Below are 20,250 nucleotides of genomic sequence, written 5' to 3'. Positions count from 1 at the left end.
ACTGGTCAGCTTTTAGGGTCCCTTCAGTTCCTGGTGATAAAGATGCTGGGACAGCAGATTGCAGGCAGGTCTAAGACGCCTTGTGCGAACCAGGAGGACGGGCTGCGCTGGCGGATGAGGCTCTTTCGGGTGCAGAAGAACCACGTTTCCTCCCCTCCCCTGCCCTGCCCTCAGACCGTCCTGTAATTAGCGGAGCCGGTCAATCTGAGCTCGGCAAATCACGGGCTTTCCACGAAATAATGGTGGTTCTGCTGCTCGCGGACATGGACACCTCGAAGCCTGAAAACAGAGAGGATGTTTTTCTTTTTCGTGACGGGGGCGGGGAGGAGAAAAGTGGAAGCGACAGGGGCCCGATGAGTGACACCCGTACACGGTGGAAAAGAAAGGGCTTCGATGGGAGCGTGGGAACCGGAGTTCTGCACGGGGAGCTTCAGCGCCCCGAGAGCGTACCCTGTGCGCGACCTGATTAAGCCCAGGAAGGGGAACGACAGGAGGCTTTTCTGAACCTTCCCTACGGGGCACGGAGCTCTGCGGGGCGCGGGCTGGGCCGGCGTCTCCTCCCGGCCCCGCGCCCCGGGTCCCCTGCGCGCGCCGCCTGGGTCGCGACGGCCCCTTCCCTGGATGGACTCCCGCCGCGGCCTCCGGGGCGGGGACAGCTCCGGCCACCGCGCGGCCCCTCCGCCCAGAGCTCGCAGGCTCCGAGGCTGGCGGGTTTCGGCGCGCGTCGTGAGGCCCCTGCGAGCGCGGCCGCCGCCCCCGCGGCTCCGGGCCCCGCGTCGCCCAAGGGCTCGGCCGGTGCGTCGTGCGCCCGCCCCGGGCCCGTCCTCCCGCCCCGCGGCCCCGGCGCCGCGCCCGCCCCGCCCCGCCCCCGCCCGCGGGCCGCGGCGGGCGGCGGACGGGACATGGGCCGGCGGCTGGCGGCGGAGGGCGGCTGAGGGCGCCGAGGCTCCGCGCCGTGGCCTCGCGTCCCGTGCGCCCCCACCAGGCGCCGCGCCCGCTCGCGGCGGGGACCCGGTCGGTGCGCTGCAGACCTCCGGCCCCGCGGCGGCGGCTCTTGCTGCCCGCTCCGTGCCGGGCCCGGCGGGCGGCCCTGCCCGCTCCGGGGCGATGCGCTGAGCGCGCCGAGGGCCGAGCTCGGGGACGACGGCAGTGGGGGGAGCCGAGCTCATGGAGCCGGCGGGTACCCGGCGGAGCCGGCGGACGCCGCCGCCGCCGCCTCAGCCGCTGCTGCTGCTGCTGCTGCTGTTGCTCCTGCAGGTGGCGGGGCCGGCGGGCGCCCTGGCCGAGACCCTGCTGGACGCGCCGCGGGTCATGGGCACCAGCTCCAGCCCGCCCAGCCCCGCGAGCGTGGTGGCTCCGGGCACGACGCCGTTCGAGGAGAGCCGACTGCCCGTGTTCACCCTGGATTACCCCCACGTGCAGATCCCCTTCGAGATCACCCTGTGGATCCTGCTGGCCTCCCTGGCCAAGATCGGTGAGCGAGCTGGACCCGCGGGGTGCGGCGGGGACCAAGGCCGGGAGGGTGCCCGGATCGGCGAGTTGACCTCTGGGTCGTGGCCGCCTCCCCGTGGACCAGGGCAGGGACGACAGAGCAGCTTCAATGAAAGGGACCCTGGGAGGGGCAGTTTCATGCTTTGGCTCTTGAGTGGACCTTGGCCTGGAAATAGCCCCGGAGTTTTAACCCGTACAAATTTAGCGATTTGCGGCTTGCTCTGCCTGGAACGCCGAGTGTGAGAGCCCTCTGCTGAGGCTGAGACCTCTTTACTGAGGAAGGAGGGCAGTGGGCTGAAGTTCATGGGTCTCACCTACTGGGAGAGGGGCGCCAGCAGCACCCAGGCTAGAACGGTGGAAGCCCTGGATGCTTGGGAGAGAGACGTGCCTTGGCAGGGACGCAGACGCTGCCGTGCACCTGACTAGTGAGGTGCCTGGAAGGGGACCAGGGACACCTGAGTGCCTGCAGCACGACGGGGACGCCCTGTCTCCTCCCTTCCTCTGGGCTGAGGCTGTCACTCTCCAGGAAGCATTTTCGTGGTGACTGAGGCCAGTGAAGCCAGATGCATGTTTGAAAGTAATTAACCCACGTTTCCAAACTACATTTTAGTCTCCTTTGGAAAGCAGGAGCCTCCGAATGGATCTTCTCATCTTCATTTATTTTCACCCCGCATAAACTTGTGTTAGGATCGTGGAGCTTGTACTTTATATTTTAAATACTTTTGAATTTAAAATACGGCAACTACTGTTGTTGTAATGATTTCAAAAAGTTATCAGATCGACAGAATTTATGCATTATTGCGTCTGTTTTATACATCTGCTCCTTGAGAGGTCCCATGCTCTAAGGTCTCCATAAAGGATGAAAAGAAACATTGCTGCACCTCCAAGCCTAGAGATTGGTGGGAAAGATGGCATACACCACAGCACTCGTAATCCAGGAAAGTGCTGGGTGGGATAAGACATTCAGAAAAGGTGATACATAGTGTAGGGAGAAGGGAAGCACTTCCTCATGCCGAGGATGCGTTTAAACTAGGTTTTCACGGATGAGCAGAAGATGGTCAATTGGAGATGAAATGGAACAACATTCCAGAGAGGAATAAGCAAAGGCCTAAATTGAGAGGGAAGCGCAAAGCAGGGATGGTTTATAGAAAGTGCAGGGTGCAGGAGGTAAGCCCGAAACAAACCTTCGATGTCAGATTAAATTAACTAGCTTCTGTTCATGGTGACCAAAGGAGGCATGTGCTATTTAAAGGCTTTGCAGCCGGTAATTGCCTGGTTTTGACGTGGCTCTACTAGTTGAGTGTTTTAATTTCGCCTGGGAAATGGGATAAGGGGGAAAGGATGTCCCTGTCTATTATGCACATTTGCATAAACTCATTGCCTGTCATAGTAAACGCAGGTGCCATCTCATGCGGTCCTCACAGCAGCCCTGCCAAGTAGGAAGGGCAGATATTAATACCCACTCGGTAGAGGTGGAAACTGAAACTCAGAGAGTTTGCCCGAGTTGCCCACGGACGCACAAAGCGCGGAGCCAAGCGCAGGCGCTGTCTACTCTTTCTCTCTCTGAGCCTCTGTCACCAAAGGGGTGATTTCATGCCCTGTTTCCATGACTACTTCTCTGTTGCCATTTCTATTCAATTATAGCTCTTTCTTCTGTTCCTCACTCGTGACTATTTTAATCTGATCAATCACACTAATAACAGCCGCTAGTAGTCACTTAAGTTCATTATCTCTAATTTTCACAACCACCCGGGACAGGTATGATGACCGCGTTTCAGATAGGAGGAAACTGAGAGCTAGGGAAGTTACCTTGCTGCCTGATGGTGAGCCAGAATTCCAGCCAGCTCTGCCCGATGTCTCATCTTCCTGTCTACCCTGGAGGCTTGTTTGGTGTCAGGGTTAAATGAGAAGAGATCTGTATACCCTTCTTAGGACAGTGCTGGGCCTGCAGTGAGTGCTGAATATTGTCACCATCAGGAGTGGTGGAAGAGTAGCAGGGCTTACTCCACCAGTTTTCTGGCACTGCGGTTCCTTTTCCCCTGGACTGGGCTGCCTCTTGCATTTTCCTGCTTCTGTTTTAGGCTCTGCCTTTTCCAAGCGTTCTTATTCTGAGCATTGCCTTTTTACACTTGCTTTTTTCCATCACAATCTATTCGTCTTACGTGACGCTATCGTGTTAATTGTATGGTATTTTATTAGAAGGCGTTCTTGCTTGTGTGAGCTCCTAGGTGTATTCATCTGCCTGTGGGCAGTTTTCTCATCCAGATGTGTTTCTGTTCCCTGGCATTTGCTGTCCTGCCTGTCTCTTTGCCTGTACCAAAAGTGGAGCTTCTCTGACTACTGTTTCCTCTTTCCTCCCTGCACCTGAGGTGGTGCCAAGATGGAAACAGACAGACGTTCGTATCTCCCAGCCAGAACGGTCTGAGTGGAGTGGAGACCGCCGTGGTGGGGTGAAGGCTACGGTTCTCAGAGAAATAAGTGTAGGCTTCCAGTACCAAAAGCTAGTGCTTGAGGGTCTTTTCTAGGTGCTGCCTTGATATAATCCAGCCCTGTCCTCCTGCTGCTGCGCTGTTCCTAGAGGAGCTGGGAAATGCCCAGGAATCCCCCCTCTACCTCCCCTAGGCCCTCAACTTTCTCTTTGGCTTTGGAGAAGACTGTGCTGGTACCAAGGGCACTTTTACAGCCCATTAAACTGTGGTCTGGCCATTAAATTCCATTTCAACTCTTGCACTGGAAAAACTGTTGCTTTGGCAGGACTCATATGACTTAATTGGCTCACGTTTGGGTAGGGTGATGAATCGAGCAGTGCAGGGGGATGTGAGGCTATGGGGTAACAGGAGTGTTAACACACGCAAAATGCCATGGTTTCTATTTGGGGTACTTTGATGCTGTGTACCTAATGGACCTGAGCTTACCTGCCCCAGAGAACATGGAGAAACGTTGCTAGTGATTAAGCTGAACGGGGATCACAGATTGCCCGCAACGGAGGCTCCTGATAGCATTTGTAGGAGGTTGAAATCATGCCCGAGGGTGAATTCGGAATCGTTTTCGAGATTGCTGCACAATATAAACTTAGAAATAACTACAGTCAGAAGTGAGAATATGCAATTTTGGCAGTGTATTGAATGATTCAGCTTTTCATTGTTTTACTTGATTATCAGGGGTAATCGACTTTCTAATTTGTTTGGTCAAAAAGAAAGTTCTGTAGAGAAGAAAGTTTCCTAAAATGATGACGATGGTGATGTTGTGTATGTGTGTGTGAAGTAGGTTAAATAAATAGAAGAACATAGCAAATTCAGCCCTCCTTTGAAAAGTTTTTTAAAAAAAATTTTGGCAAGAAACGTCTCCCAATTTGTTTTTCACTTAGATCCTCATGCATGTGAACTCTTATTGTTCTTTCATTTTGAATGTTTATATTTCGAACGAACTGTTGAATTTTTTTTTTTTTTTTTTTTTTTTTTGCGGTACGCGGGCCTCTCACTGTTGTGGCCTCTCCCGTTGCGGAGCACAGGCTCCTGACGCGCAGGCTCAGCGGCCATGGCTCACGGGCCTAGCCGCTCCGCGGCACGTGGGATCTTCCCAGACCGGGGCACGAACCCGTGTCCCCTGCATCGGCAGGCGGACTCTCAACCACTGCGCCACCAGGGAAGCCCTGAACTGTTGATTTTTTTAAGTTATAAATGCTCACTTTGCTTGGTAAATCCTGTATACAGGGATGGAGTTCTACAGCTTGGAATAATAGGTAGCCAAAGAATGAAGAAGAGAAAATTTTCCTAGAGTGTTCTAAGATTGTGTCCTCTGATTTCCTTGCCCATGACGTGGGTCAGTGGGATTTGTCCTAAACTGGGTAAACTTGGGCATGCATTCTACCTCTGTTCAGGGTGCTGGGACAAAGCAGTGGGTCCCCCTGCTGTTGAAAGTAACAAAGCCCCCTTCTGTGTCCTCAGTGGTTCCCCCAGACACTCCCTCATTTATCTTGCAGTCTTGGGAAGCTGGCCTGTTTGCCTCTTCCAGGTGTCAGCTCTCACCTGCCCTTTTCACTTCCTTTACCCTTGAACTTGGGCTTAGGATGCAGCATTTTCCACTTCTCTTCGTCCTGTTGTCTTGAATAAATAACTTGTGTTATTATTTTAAGGGAAAGACAAAGCAATTTGGTCCTCTGGGCTCCAGACTCTGCTGAATTTAAAATAGAAACCAGACTTTCTTTGGTTAATATCCACCTGGTTACTGAGATCCTGATCTCTGGAAAAACCTATCCTTGCCTTTGATCTGTTTCTTTTCGTCATATTTTGTTTTCCTGAAGCATATTTACTGGCTGGTTGGTCAGTGGATGAAGCTCATGGTCTTCACGTATTATTTGAACCACATCTCGCTTTGAACATACGTCTAAAGCCAGGTCCTCCTGATGGCCTGTGTTTGTTCCTAATAGAGCTCAAAGAAGACTTCTAATTTCTTACCGCCTCAAAACCTCCAACTCTTCCTATTGGGCCAACCATACATTTCCTGTTTTCTGTCCAAAGGATGACTTCAGTGGGTCTCTTTCTAAAGACTGTTTCAGGCGCCTTCTAGAATTATCACTGCACTCTACCAAAGACATATTTTGGTACCTTTTAAAATAATAGCAGGTGATTTTCTACCCAAAATATTAGTCTTTGTATCAACTTTAAGAATGAGAATAATATTTATCATTGATAAGATGGTTTATTTTTTACAGAATTCTTTCATATAGCTTGAAGCCCTAAAGAGGTGTACAAAGAACCTTTTGTGTAAACTTATTTGTTCCTTGTAGGGTTTTAAAAACTCACTATAAAACCAAGTGAATTGGATGGTTTGTATATGGGTAGATTTTCACCAATGATTTAATTGCTTTAAAGTTTATAGTTCTGTTTGGCTTATCTATGTCCTCTTAGGTCAGTTTCGGAATCTGTATTTTTATTTTTCTAGAAAGACATTATTTCATTTGTGTTTTTAAATTTATGGGAAGAAATTTATTTTTTATGATTAAAAAAATCTCCACTTTGTATTTAAGTTCTACTTTATTATTCCTAATATTGTTATTTTTATCTTTCTTTACTTTGATCAAAATTCATAGCAGTTTATGAATTTTTCTGGTTGGCTTCTTTTTCAAAGAATTAGATTCTGGTTGGCTTCTAATTTATCAATTTCTGAACTTTATTATTCAGTTACTCCTACTTTATTTGGGTGTATTTAAAATTTTTTTTTATTTTTTTATTTTTTGCGGTACGTGGGCCTTTCACTGTTGTGGCCTCTCCCGTTGTGGGCACAGGCTCCGGACGCGCAGGCTCAACGGCCATGGCTCACGGGCGCAGCCGCTCCGCGGCATGTGGGATCTTCCTGGACCGGGGCACGAACCCGTGTCCCCTGCATCGGCAGGCGGACTCTCAACCACTGCGCCACCAGGGAAGCCTGTATTTTGTTATTTTTTTTAAAAAATTGTTGAATTGCAAGCTTAGCTCATTAATTATTGAATTTACTTGCTTTCCAATATGTTGACCCCCACCTTACAAAGGTAATTAATCCCTGAAAAAACACTTACAGTTGAAAACATATTTAACATTGCTTTCAGTATTTTCAATGATAAATATTTTTATGAACTCATAAGCTCCACAGTTGGCATGGCTAAATGACATTAGTCTTATTAAAATGGACAAAGTTATTTCAGTAGTTTACTTTAGTTGTTATAACTTCTAATAAGCCATTTTCCCTTAATACATTTTTTCAAAATATGACTACTTGTTCTCATTAAATTCAAAGCAATGAAAAACTGACACTTGACTATGTTACAAACAAAACGTATTCGTGATACTCTAAGTTATGTAAATTTATCTTTATTGCAAATTATAATAATAACAATAAACAACATGGCAAAGACTAAAGAATTCAGGGAGATGATGCAACCATCTGTATTCTGAGGAGAACTTAACACAACATATTAGTGATAAAACTGAAAAGATGACTGCGTGATGTATCAGCCACCAATTTAAAGTCTATAAAATCCAATTTGGTCTCTATGAAGTCAAATAACTGCTTTATGAGATGAAATGAAACTCTTCTTAAATATGAATTCTCATGACCCAAATGGGTGTAACTTAGAGGAATGGCAATATATGTATTTAAGGCTAGAAGTATATCCTTCTGATCCTATTTTAGTTGCATTGCATAGATTTGATATAAAGAGTTTTCAGTGTTCAGTTTTCAGTATTTTTAAATTTTCTTGAGATTTTTTTTATTGTAGCCCAGTAATTATTTAGAATTGTAGTAGTTCATTAATAAACACATAGAGATGTGTGGTTATTTTTCATTTTACTCATATGTTAGTCCATTTTGGTTATATAGACCTGATTGATTTTTGATACTGATGGAGATATCCTCTGTGACTTAATAGGTGGCCATTTAAAAGTACATGTCAAGGCTTGCTTGAAAGATTGTGTATTCTCTGTTTATCGTCTGCAGGGACGATACAGGCACGTGTGTACATATACAGACACACATATATACATACCCACAGAGGACTAGATGAAATTTCAAATTACGGTGCTCAACTTTTTAATAGCGTTACTAATTTTGGGGCTACTTTATATCTTAGGTTCTGGGGTACATTAAAATCAACCTCTAAGACTGTGATGTCAGTTGCTGTTGTAATTTTCTCATTTTTTGCTTTCTATAGCAGTATTTTGACGCTATGTTATTAGGTAAATACTCGTTCAATATTGTTATATCTTCTGAGTGGATTCTTCCTTTACTTTTTAAGTTACGTATTAACTTCTCTATTTTAAATAATTTTCTTGTGGCGCAGAGTCTATTTTTTGTTATATTCCTACTGTTGTTCAAAATAAACTTCATTCTGCAAATGTATTTTTTTCTGTATCTATGTTTCTCACATCTATATTTTCCAGACATATCTTTTCCCTTACCATAACTATCAAATCAACTGGATCATTCTCCTTTAACTGTAGCTTATTAAACCACTTGTAGCTGATTTTGTATCTTTAATTTAAATTTTCAAATATCTGTAGTTTAAGGAGACATATAATTACATATATCGTGCGTAACGATATATTTGGACTTTGCTCTCTGTTTACTGTGCTTTTCCTTGGTGTCTTCAGTTTTCTTTTCTTGCCATGTTTTGGCTTAGTCAAATTTTTCCTTCATTTTTTTATACATTATCATACATTGTTTCTATTCCTTTTGTGGTTACACTTCAGTTTTAATATGATTACCTGCTTTAGCAGGAGCCAGGCCAGACTGCCTTGGCTCACATCCCAGGTACGTTTTCCTACATATTTTGCAGGAGTATGATTGTTGGCGCATAACTTAAATTCTGAGATGTTTTCTGGGATGTTTACTTGGTAGTGGTCTGTTTTCCTCATGTTGTGAAAGGTTCTTACAAATTGGTTTTGCGTGTTCTTGCTGGGACCCAGGGTTTCAATGATTGGTTTTTAGTGTTAGCTTGATTTTAGCTTGGTTCTCAGTTTGGCTTTCCTATATGACTCAAGAATTTGGTTTTCCTGAAAGACTCTAGGTAAATAGATCTTATATATATCTTATAAGGTGGGGTAGACCTTGAATTTTATAACTCACAGCTGAATTTTCCCTCTGCCCAAGGCCATAAAAAGTTGACATGTTTCCTACCATTTTTCCTGACTATAGGCCACTTTCACTATTTATTTTTTTATTTAGGACAAAGTAGCTCTTGGAACTCAGGAATTTATGCGTGAGTCCTTCCCTTACTGGTGTGAAGTCACATTTCTTGTCCTCATGTGGGTATTCAAACGCCAGAGCCTAGCACACAGGGCAGGCGTTTTGTCTGGAGTTCCCCCTGGTTCACTGTGGCTTGAAATCCTACTGACATCTCTCGTTTTGATTTCTGTCCTTATTCCTGGCTTCCTACCCATTTTCCTTTATTTTGAGTGTGGCTAGATATCAATATTATATGTTTGTAGTGAGAGGAGGCTCTGTGTCCACATTGTTGGATTACTCAGTGACATTTTACATGGTACTTTTAAAAAAAGTGCTTTCTATGTAATAGTTAAAGTCCATGGATATGTCCTGCTTATGGACTATCATAATGGGTTCTCTTTAATGTAAGGTGAAAATAGTATGCACTTTCCTAGTTTTTCAGTATGAAGGATTTGATTATTCTGCCTTTGTTTTATCTGCTATATTTCCATACTTGGGTAGAAGAGCAATAGCTCAGCAGTTGAAGAAGTGTTGGACCTACATTTTGGAAAAGATATCTCCAGATTAGAAGTAGGAAGACCCTGTTCAGCTCCACTTCTGCCATCAGCTTTGTGTTGTGATCCTGGCAAGTCTTCCCTGCTTGGTTCTTGCATTTAATTAGTAGAAGCAGGGATCTGTATCTGTGTCATCTGTTTAATATTTCCATGGGGATAATATGAGATACTCTGTAGGGAAGGAAAACATTTACAACTAAGATTTTACTTCTATAGCAAAAGAAACTTAGACCAAGAGAAACATGTGTTCGTTACATTAAAGTGTTGTGTGAACAATGGTGTCTTGTCATGCTAAATGAGACACGCACAGTTATAGTTACTCTCTTGCAGTTACATCTCTTAAATGTAATGAATCATAACTGACGTACTTCCTGCAACAATCCTGCACATTGTTCATACTGTCCAAGGGCTTTCTTCATCTTGACTTTTATAGTTTACTCCTGTTTGAAGATGTGTGTATTCCTCTCCCTCTTCAGTAGTTCCAGGGGAGGGCACAGGAATCTCTCTGAAGGCCTTCTTTGTGGTTGTGACAAAATCATATGTTTTAATTTCTTTTAATTTAATTTTTCGATTGGAGTCGAGTTGATTTCCAGTGTTGCGTTAGTTCCAGGTGTACAGCAAAGTGACTCAGTTATTCACATACATATATATGTGTGTGTGTGTATATATATATATATGTATATATATATATATATATATCCTTCGTCAGATTCTTTTCCCTTATAGCTTATTATAAAATATTGAGTATAATTCTCTGTGCTATACAGTTGGTGTAGCCACTGTGGAGGTTCCTTAAAAAACTAAATATAGAGCTACCATATCATCCTGCAATCCCACTCCTGGGCATACATCTGGAGAAAACTGTAATTCAAAAATATACACGTACCCCAGTGTTCATTGCAGCACTATTTATGATAACCAAGACATGGAAGCAACCTAAATGTCCATCAACAGAGGGATGGATAAAGGATATGTGATATATATATATACCACTCCCCCTCCCCTCTTCCTTCATATATATACATATATATGCGTGTATACGTATATGTATGCGTATATATGTGTATATATATATATATGTGTGTACACACACACACACACACACACACACACACAATGGAATATTACTCAGCCATGAAAAAGAATGAAATAATGCCATTTGGAGCAACATGGATGGACCTAGAGATGATCATACTAAGTGAAGTAAACTGGACAAAGGCAAATACCATATGATATTGCTTATATGTGGAATCTAAAAACAAATGATACAAATGAACTTATATACAAAACATAAGCAGACTCACAGACATAGAAAACAAACTTATGGTTACCAAAGGGGAAATCGGGGGAGGGATAAATTAGGAGTTTGGGGTTAACAGATACACACCACTATATATGAAATGGATAACCAGCAAGGACAAAGTCGTATTTTAAAGGTGAATTTCATGTCGTTCCGCAGTGTTGGCATACAAAGGCTCACGTGTTGAAAGACAGAAAAATCGAATTCACCATTACGTTTAGCAATCTCAACTGAAAATGAAAGAGTACACACGCCCACCCTGCATTGGAGGAACTCCTCTAAGGCAGCCTAAAGGTTTTGTTCACCATTGGATGCCCCTTACGGAGGCACAGGGCCGTGAAACACCCCGTTGCCATATTTCTGTGACTCTGCCACTGCCGTTTCTGCTGCTCCCGATTCCTGAGCTTGTTTCCTGTGATGCAAGGGCTGGGAAACCTGAGCGGTGCAATGCGCCCCAGCGCAGTCTTCTACTGTGGCATGGAGGGTGGAGACGGGTGAGGCTGGGTGATCCCTCTATGGTGGCTTCTTTCGTAGAATAACAATAGCAGACAAGGGTGGAGCCTTACTCCACGCCAGGTATTTGGGTCAGGTGCGTTACACCCATTATCTTATTTAATCCTCACAGCAACTCTGGGAGGCAGGCACCATTAGGACCTCCAGTTTTAAAAATTAGGTGAGGAAACAGGTTCAGAGAGCCTAGGTGTCACAGCTGTTAAGTGGAAGGGGTGGGTCCGCGGCAGGTGTACTCGGTCACTCCGCTGTGCCTCACCCTGTCACCCCGCCTTCCGTGGAGACGAATATGAAGTTCTAGACCTCCGTCCGTGGTCTCCAGAGCGCCTCGATGTGCCTTGTCTCGCTCGCCCTTAACCTGGACCCAGGGGCCTGCGCTCGAGTTTCCTGCTGAAGCCTTATTATGTCGTTTGGACCGTCTCAGATTTTCATTGTAAAGTGGGACAAAAATAACGTCCTGCCCGCTTCGTAGGGTCATTGTGTGGACCAACTGAAATAACATGTGAAAGCAAGCTGTGACTGCAGAGTTAAGGTGAGTGTGATCTCACGGTGACTGTGCACCGCGTAGGACAGAAAACGCTACAAGAAGGCAGAGTAACCTAAGTAGTATCAGAGCTAGAACGTGCATCTAGAATGCCTGAATCTTGGTCTGGCCTCTCCACCTCCCTAACTTAGGGAAGGTAGAATTCTAACGCTTTTGAAATATGTTTTTAGCATATTAAGGATTCATAGGTTAGAGGTTCAACCCGTTATAACTTGAGCTACCATGTAAATTTTAATAGGACAAAGTTCTATTTCAACAGATTTACAGGAGAAAAGATGTTAAATCTGTTTCACTGTTGCACATGCATACACACTTACTGAACTGCGCACACACACACTCACATGCACATACACACATATGCACACTTTAGGACGTAAGCTCCACGAAGGAAGGGAATTTATCTGTTTGACCCACTGTCTAGAACAGTGCCTGGCACGTAGTAGGTACTCAATAAACAATCATTGTGTAAATAAATAACTAGATAATGTTTAAAGATACTTTTTGTTTCATCTCACTTAAATCAGGTGGTAGCGAAGGTTACCATCCATCCTGGTTTGTCCATGGTGTTCATGGTTTACATTTCTTGTCCTAGCACATATCTTAATACTGTGCCCTTTCCCTCTGAAATATACTAACTTGTATGATAATTCACTCTGTCCCTTATCATGCATCTGCGTTTATTGCACATGCTTGGAGTGGTGACTTAGGCTCTGTTGCCCCAAAATCTGAGCTCACCCACTTACTAGCTGTGGATCCGGGGGTGAGATAATAAACCTCTATAACCGCAGTTATTTCATCTGTAGGATAATGACAGTCGCTTCCTGATAGGGTTGTTGGGAGGATACAGTTAATCCACTTAGAAAACTTGCTGCCTTACAGCCTTGGAGATTTGGTTAGCCCTTGCGTGAGAACAGATGTCCTGCTTCCTCCTCCAAAGCCTCAGAGCATTATGCCCCCCAGAGTCTCTCGTGTCCAGTGGTTCTGTAGCAAGTCGTCAGATTGTCTAGGTGCTCCTGTCTCCTGCTGTTATGCAAAGGTTTCTCTCTAAATCATGCATATTTCGGTTTCTGATGTTGCACATATTTAAAAATCATCATTCTGCTTTTGTAAGCTAATTTGCAATGGAAAAGAAAATGCTTCGTTTTATCCCAGGTTCCTGTCTTGAAACAGAAGACTCAGAGTCAGGTGAGCCCTTCTCTGCAGGGGCAGCCTCTCTTCCAGACCCTCATCCTGACACCACTGAGCTGCTGAGTCTACTCAGTGTCATTGGGGTCCCCAGACATGTCCACTCACACACAGGCAGGGGAAATGCACTTTTCAGTAGATTTCCAAGTTCCTTTGTGTACAAACGGGGCTCCTTTAGGAATCTGGATGGGAAAGAGTTTTAAAACAAATGCTACCCAAAGTCATTATTGCTATTTTAAAACTGTCCACCGACCTTCTCTATCACCAGTATCCTAAAGCAGCATTACATGTTGGCTGACTGTACATTTTCTTTAACAAAACACTGGAATGGTGAAGAGGAGGGATGATGAGAAATCACAGCCCCCCCTCTCCTATCTGATGGAAGTTTCCCTTCTGCAGGGTTGGGAGTGATACACTGTTGGTATCAGCTGGTCTCCTTAGGAGAATGTGCATCATTCTTTGTGCTTTCTCTGGTGAACTGTCTGGAAGGCCAGGAAGATGCCGCCTCTAGCTTGAGCTCACATTTTTAGGGGAATTAGAAAATACATATGCCTGCCTGCAACAGCTCCAGCCCCAGTCTCTCTGTGCCCTGTAGTCCCGGCCGGGTTTCTGTAGAGCTTTTATCACTATCTGACATGTGGTTGTTTGTTTATTATCCACTCTGTCCCTCCCTCCTCCTGTAGAGGTTTCCGGGATTGATACGTTGTATCTTTTGTGTTTGTCTTTCTCTGTGGAGCTTGGAACGCTGGGTGGTAAAACTACCACGTCTACATTCTCAATACTGTTTTATATTTTCAGTTGTCTGACATCTAGCATCAGTGTTACTTCTCACAGGAGTCTTTATTTTACTTTACCTCATCCTTAACCCGGCTTTTAAGTGCTAATGGTTTTGCCAAAGGTATTGGTTGATTCGATAGCTGATGTATGTATTTAACGACTTTACTCTCTGCAGTGATTTTTGTTTGTTTGTTTTGTATGTTTTTTTCTTTTCATTTGGTCTTGCTGTTTTCAACTTTGTGTTTTGAAGTCACGTGACATCAGGGGAGTTGTTACTTACTGATCCTAAATCTTTGGACAAATGTGCATCATTGGCAGGACTCCGGTCCTCCGTGTTTCCACTAAGTGCGTTAGTAAGTTTGACTATTATCTTGATGAAGCAATACTAAGTCTGATGAAGGTGGAGCCGTTAAGAATCTACATAACGATCCTTAAGATTCATACATTCTGATGTTCCTTGAAACCCTGGTGGTCTTTGCAGTGAAAGGCAAATGGTACGACACGTGGGTGTATGAAGACCACGGAGCTGGTGATCAGAAGCCAGAGAGGAAGCAAAGTGGACAAAAATGTTATGATTCTAGGACGTTTGGAAAGAGTGTCAATTTGCCAAATAGGGCGCATTCTTAGTTTAGCCCGGGGCCCCAGTATGCCCATAGGTCCCCACCATGTAAATCACTGCTGACTAGAGTTGAGTGCAAGCAACCACTTGATTGAAAAATAAAATCAGGTAGCAATTACCGGCAATTGTGGGTTCTTTTCCTATACTTTGATCTGCTTATTTGAAGCAAGTGGTCAATTTGTTTGGAAGGCAGGCTCTTCAAGGACTGAAAACCAAACAGAAAATAAAACTCTGGCACAAGGTGGTTGGGTGGATGGGGTAGGCTCCCTGGATAGCCTCGTACAACTTCACGATGACAGAGGGCAAACAGCAAAACCCAAATTGCCATAACTCATTTACCAACGCATGGGCTGAACGACAAATCCCAGGATTTAACATCTAACCCGGGGCAATAAAAGAAAAATTGCTTTCAACTGTTGCCCTGCATGGAGAATTTTGAATCTAGGTTACAGTTTTATCACCACTCCCCAGCTCAGAGCTTCCTCCCTCCCTGCCCGCCCCCATCTGCCAGCAGGCTCTGCAAAGGGTCTGTTCTGAAACAGTCACCAGAACTTGACTACTCCCTGGATTCTGTAATTCCCCCTAAACAATGCCTATACGCTGGAAAGTTTTTACCCTCTGAACGATCTCTTCCAAACCTAATCCTTTCTTGGTCAAACCCCTTCTGTCACTAAAATGGAAAATGAAGAAAAAAAAGGGGGGGGGGTGGTCTAGAGCCACAAGGAGATGAAACCCAGTAAAATTAAGGATGCTGAGGGCTGCAGGATTCGCTTCATAGTCGTACAATCTAAACCTGCAGTCCGGACGGATGCAGAACAAGTTCTGCGACAGTTCTGAGCTGCAATTTACGTGAAACACAAGCTGGAGACTTTTCTGAATAAGAATACTTAGCGTGGCCAGGGCCGGCGCTCAGCATTTTTCCAGCAAGGATCTTGTTTCCCACCTGGCTGTGTGAGAAACTCCCCCAGATCACTTTACTCCTCCAGATGAGATATGTGTTGGGAGGCACGTCTTTCACGCCCAGGTGTCATATATGCAGAAATACTTCGACAGCTGTCCAGGGTCATTGTTATTTCCTGAGGCAGAGCTGCTGCCTTGGTGAGCTTCGGGGGTGAGTTTTGCCAGGCTGTCTGTCTGGATGGTGTGGGATGTGTATCCCACCTCGGCTGCACTGTGCTCACGGAACATTTTGCAAAATTGATACGATACAAACCTCACGTCGTTCCTCTGTTGGCTGCCCTAGAATCTGAGTGTGCTGATAGCAAGAACTGAACATCCTGGGAACCCATCCCCCGTCCCCTTGCTCCTGTGGCTTCAGGAAGGAGAGTATGACCCGTTACCCGAGTCATCCAAGATGGTCTGTTTGGCAGGAAGTAGCCAAGGCGGTAAAGTACATAACTGGTTTTGGTTTTTTGAAAGCCAGCTAGTGGTAAACAACGGAATAGAAAATTCAAAACCATGAATAACTCTAAGGAAGACGTGAGAAATACGATTACAGAAGAGTACAGTGTGTTTGTTTACTTATTTACTGTTTCTTCACTGGTGTCCCTCAGACTTCAAGCACAGTTTCTTATCTTGGAAAGGAAGAGATTGATTTGCTTTTTACAAGATCGTTATGCAAAATAATTATCATACGTATACTTACATTGATGCTGACTAGCCAGCCCGTCTCTTGCATGTCAATCTCTTGGAAAATCCCTGGACAAATAGTGACCTTGTGGACCACGGACATAGCCCTCTAGTGAAGGGGGCCTGTGCTTGTCCTTCCACTGGAATAGATTTTAAAGAGATATCGGAGGGTTCTAGAAATTCCGTGAGGCACAAGGTGGGGGGCTGTATCAATGGGTTGTTTATCTTGCCATGTGTTCACTGGGCTCGCCGCCCTGGTTCAGCCTCTTTAACAGCCAGGAGAACTTTGCTCGTGACTGGCCTGCCGCGGATTGATTGGGGCAGCAGAAGCCTGGGAGCCCCCTGGGCCTGTCTGCTGGGCCCCAGGACCCCGTGGACCGAGGGATCCAGTGCCAGGAGCATCTTCCCAGACACCCTAGTCCTACTCAGAGCCTGGTTCCTCCCAAACACCTCCATGGGTGGGACCAAAGAACTCTGTCATTTGAAGGGAGAGCTTGTTATTTTTTCGATTTGTGACTTTTCTTGAAATCCAGAGAGATATAGTCTCCCCGCTCCATATGTATGTATGTATGTGTGTGTGTGTGTGTGTGTGTGTGTGTGTGTGTGTGTATATGTATGCATATATATAAAGCAGCATCTCCAGCTGCCTCTGCCTTTTGCCCCAGCAGATGTGTCCTTTTGTGACAGGAAACTCTCCGTCAGCTTTGGATACAGTATCTTACATGAAGCACCGTGAACCTGAAGGGCTTCATGGATGACTCTGTGTGTGTGTGTGTGTGTGTGTCCTTGTCTGCGTGTGTTATGCACACCGCCACACAGGCACACGCACACACACAACTTCTAAGTCTGTCATGAGGCTGCCAGTTAAAAACTAAATATGAAATTTCTAGCTATGGATGTTTGCAGAGTCTACTCAGCAAAAATACTTTTCCTGCTCATTAGATACAGGCTAATTCTTTGCGCCCAACTTCTTATACAGAGGAATATATAATACTGGGAATTGATCTCATCTGACTGATGGCCCAGGAAGAGAAATGACGAGTCTGAGATTGAAGGATGGGTTTAGTGCAGGTGGTGATGAGACCAGGGCGTGAGTCAAATCCGTGCCCAGCCCTGGCTCCAGGATTGGATCAGGATCTGACCTGCCTCCGGTGGACAGGAAACTCCCAGGCCAGTGGCAGTGTACCCTCAGATGTTACGTCCGCCTGCAGAAGTGAACGTCACCACCTCCATGCGCTGGCCGGCACGTGTCAGAGAACTCAGCCCATTGGCAGAAACCAGCCCAGCAGGGACAGGGAGGCCTCTGGCCCCTCACTCACTTGCTTAAGAGATGGGAAGCCACATGTTTAATTCAGGGAATCTCAGTTCCTGAGCTGGGATCTCATTGGCACAGCTGAGACTTGAAGTCAGGAGTCTAAAAAGACTAGTGAGGAGAAATAGAATGGAAGGTTCCCCAGTCTCCACTACAGTCTTAGTAGCACCTGAAGTTTGGCTTTTGGACTTGAGGTCTAGACAGGTAGCACACGGAGTGGGCCTAGTGGTGCGTGAGCAGGTCCCGTGAGATGCTTGTAGCGGGGCCAGGGTCGGGGAAGCAGGCAGGAGAGCTGGAGGACCAACCCTTGTCCTGGCTAAAGCTGGTTGCCCCCCTACACACATTGATATGGAGCGGGGGACAGAGGGCCCAATCTGCTGATTTTTTCAAGATAAACCAGACAAGAGAATTTGTATGTGCAAACTCTGTTTCCATATATTAGCTCAATATTTAAAAACACCAGATGAACACAACAAAACAGGCCTGCTCGCCATGACGGCCTGTGACCTGCCAGTTTGCTAACTCTGGTCCAGACTTTTTTTTTTTTTTTTGCGGTACGCGGGCCTTTCACTGTCGTGGCCTCTCCCGTTGCGGAGCACAGGCTCCGGATGCGCAGGTGCAGCGGCCATGGCTCATGGGCCCAGATGCTCCGTGGCATGTGGGATCCTCCCGGACCGGGGCACGAACCCGTGTCCCCTGCATCGGCAGGCGGACTCCCAACCACTGCGCCACCAGGGAAGCCCTCTGGTCCGGACATTTTCATGTTATTTGAAATTTTGCTTCTCGGATTTATACCTGGTTATACTGAAGGCAGCAGAGTCTGTTGTTTGGGACACTTACACACTCAGGATCACTTGGAATTTGTTACATAGTCCACTTAATAATAATCAAAATAAGTGCCATTCTCAGAGTGGGATCATGTTACGAAAAGAGAAATAAGTACATACAAATGGTGACATACTCTTACCGTTGATAAAAATGCGAAGGCTGTTATGGAATATCTAAGTGAGAGGCTTTCACGTTTTACACCTTGAATAAGGATCCCAGGTGTGGAAACAGCGCTGGGATGGCTGTTAGGAGGCTGGCGGGTCCTTCTCACGTTGCCTCTGATGTTCAGTTGAATCACACAGCAGCTTCATCATCTGTGAAAGGTAAATTCTGTGGGTAAATCAAATGTCACCCTGATAGTTATTCGTACCCTAAGTGAAAGTGTCACTTACCCTTGAGAAAACTTCCTTGTTTTGTCAGTTTAAATAAGAATATCTGTCACTTACATGTGGAATCTAAAATACGACACAAACGAACATAACTGTGAAAACAGAAACAGACTCACGGACATAGAGGACAGACTTGTGGTTGCTGAGGGGGAGGGGGAGGGGGAGGGGGAGGGATGGAGTGGGAGTTTGGGGTTAGCAGATGCAAACTATTATATATGGGATGGGTAAACAAGATCCCTGTAGCACAGGGAACTATATTCAATATCCTGTGATAAACCGTAAAGGAAAAGCATATGAAAAAGAATGTGTATATGTATAACTGAATCACTTTGCTATACAGCAGTAATTAACACAACATTGTAAATCAACTATACAGCAATAAGATTAAAAAAAAAAAAGAATATCTGGTCTTAGAGTCTCAGTAGATTCTCAGGTCCCATGTAAGCACTTTCCTTTAAAATATTTTGATGAATAAAATAAGTGAATTTAACAGTTTTCAAATATAATTAAAACAATATTGTAACTCTTCTCAGCTCAGACTTTGCACATTTTATATCACTGCTCCTAGAGTTGCCTTTCAAAGGCCCAGTTCAGAGGCTGGGGATCAGCTGACCAGTTAATATTTGGGGTGATATGCATGGCGACAGTGCCTATCAGCTGACATCAATTTTAGCAACATCATCTCTTCATGCTTATTTGTGTAGCAGTGCTTATGCAGTTCTGTCAAAATTTCATTTTACTTTGCCATAATTATTTAATAAAAATGAGTAGGAAAGTGAAAAATGAAAGTGAAGATTTTTTTCCATGGCAGTAAAATATATATAACGTAAAACTGACCATTTTAAGTGTACAGTTCAGCAATATTAAGTACATTCACAGTGTTGTGCAACCATCACCACTATCAATTTCCAGAACTTTTGCATCTGCTCAAGCAGAAACTCTGCCCATTAAACAGTAAGTCCCCACACCCCTCCTGCCAATCCCAGGTAACCTCTACTCTGCTTTCTATCTCCGTGAATTTGACTGCTTTAGGTATTTGACAGAAGAAGAATCATGCAATATTTGTTCTTTTGTGTTTGGTTAAAGTGAATATTTTACTTTTATAGTGTAGTTCTTACAACCTTATCAAAATCGAGACAAAGGTGCAAATTGCGAGCAGTGATAAACGCATAAACCTTTAGTGTAATCAGATATAAACCAGTTGGCTATGCATTCCATTGGGAAACAAAAGAACAAACTTAGAGATTAAAGAAGACAGCTAGAAAAGTTGGAAGTAGGAAAGCGAGGGACTATGATAAAAGGTGAGGCACACAGTTTTTAGCTTTCAGGAATCGGAACCTCCACAGAGAACACATGCAGCTCATCCCTTTTCCCTGTGTGTCTCTCCGTAGATGTGGAGTAAGATCCCCGG

General features: G+C 45.1%; 1 protein-coding gene across 1 annotated transcript in view; it reads left to right on the top strand.

Moving 5' to 3' along the window:
* Positions 1-686: 686 nt before the first annotated feature.
* The window catches only part of SLC9A2 (solute carrier family 9 member A2), an 87,943-nt gene continuing 68,379 nt past the window's right edge, over positions 687-20,250 (top strand). The window contains exon 1 of the mRNA XM_079940831.1: positions 687-1,474. Coding sequence (XP_079796957.1) covers positions 1,168-1,474 — 307 coding nt within the window. The 5' untranslated portion in view covers positions 687-1,167. The remainder of the gene's footprint in view (positions 1,475-20,250) is intronic.

The sequence above is a fragment of the Stenella coeruleoalba genome (assembly GCF_951394435.1).
Source record: "Stenella coeruleoalba genome assembly, chromosome: 13".
Classification (NCBI taxonomy): domain Eukaryota; kingdom Metazoa; phylum Chordata; class Mammalia; order Artiodactyla; family Delphinidae; genus Stenella; species Stenella coeruleoalba.
Note: the sequence above shows the minus strand (reverse complement) of the source record. Positions and strands in the feature narration are given on the sequence as shown.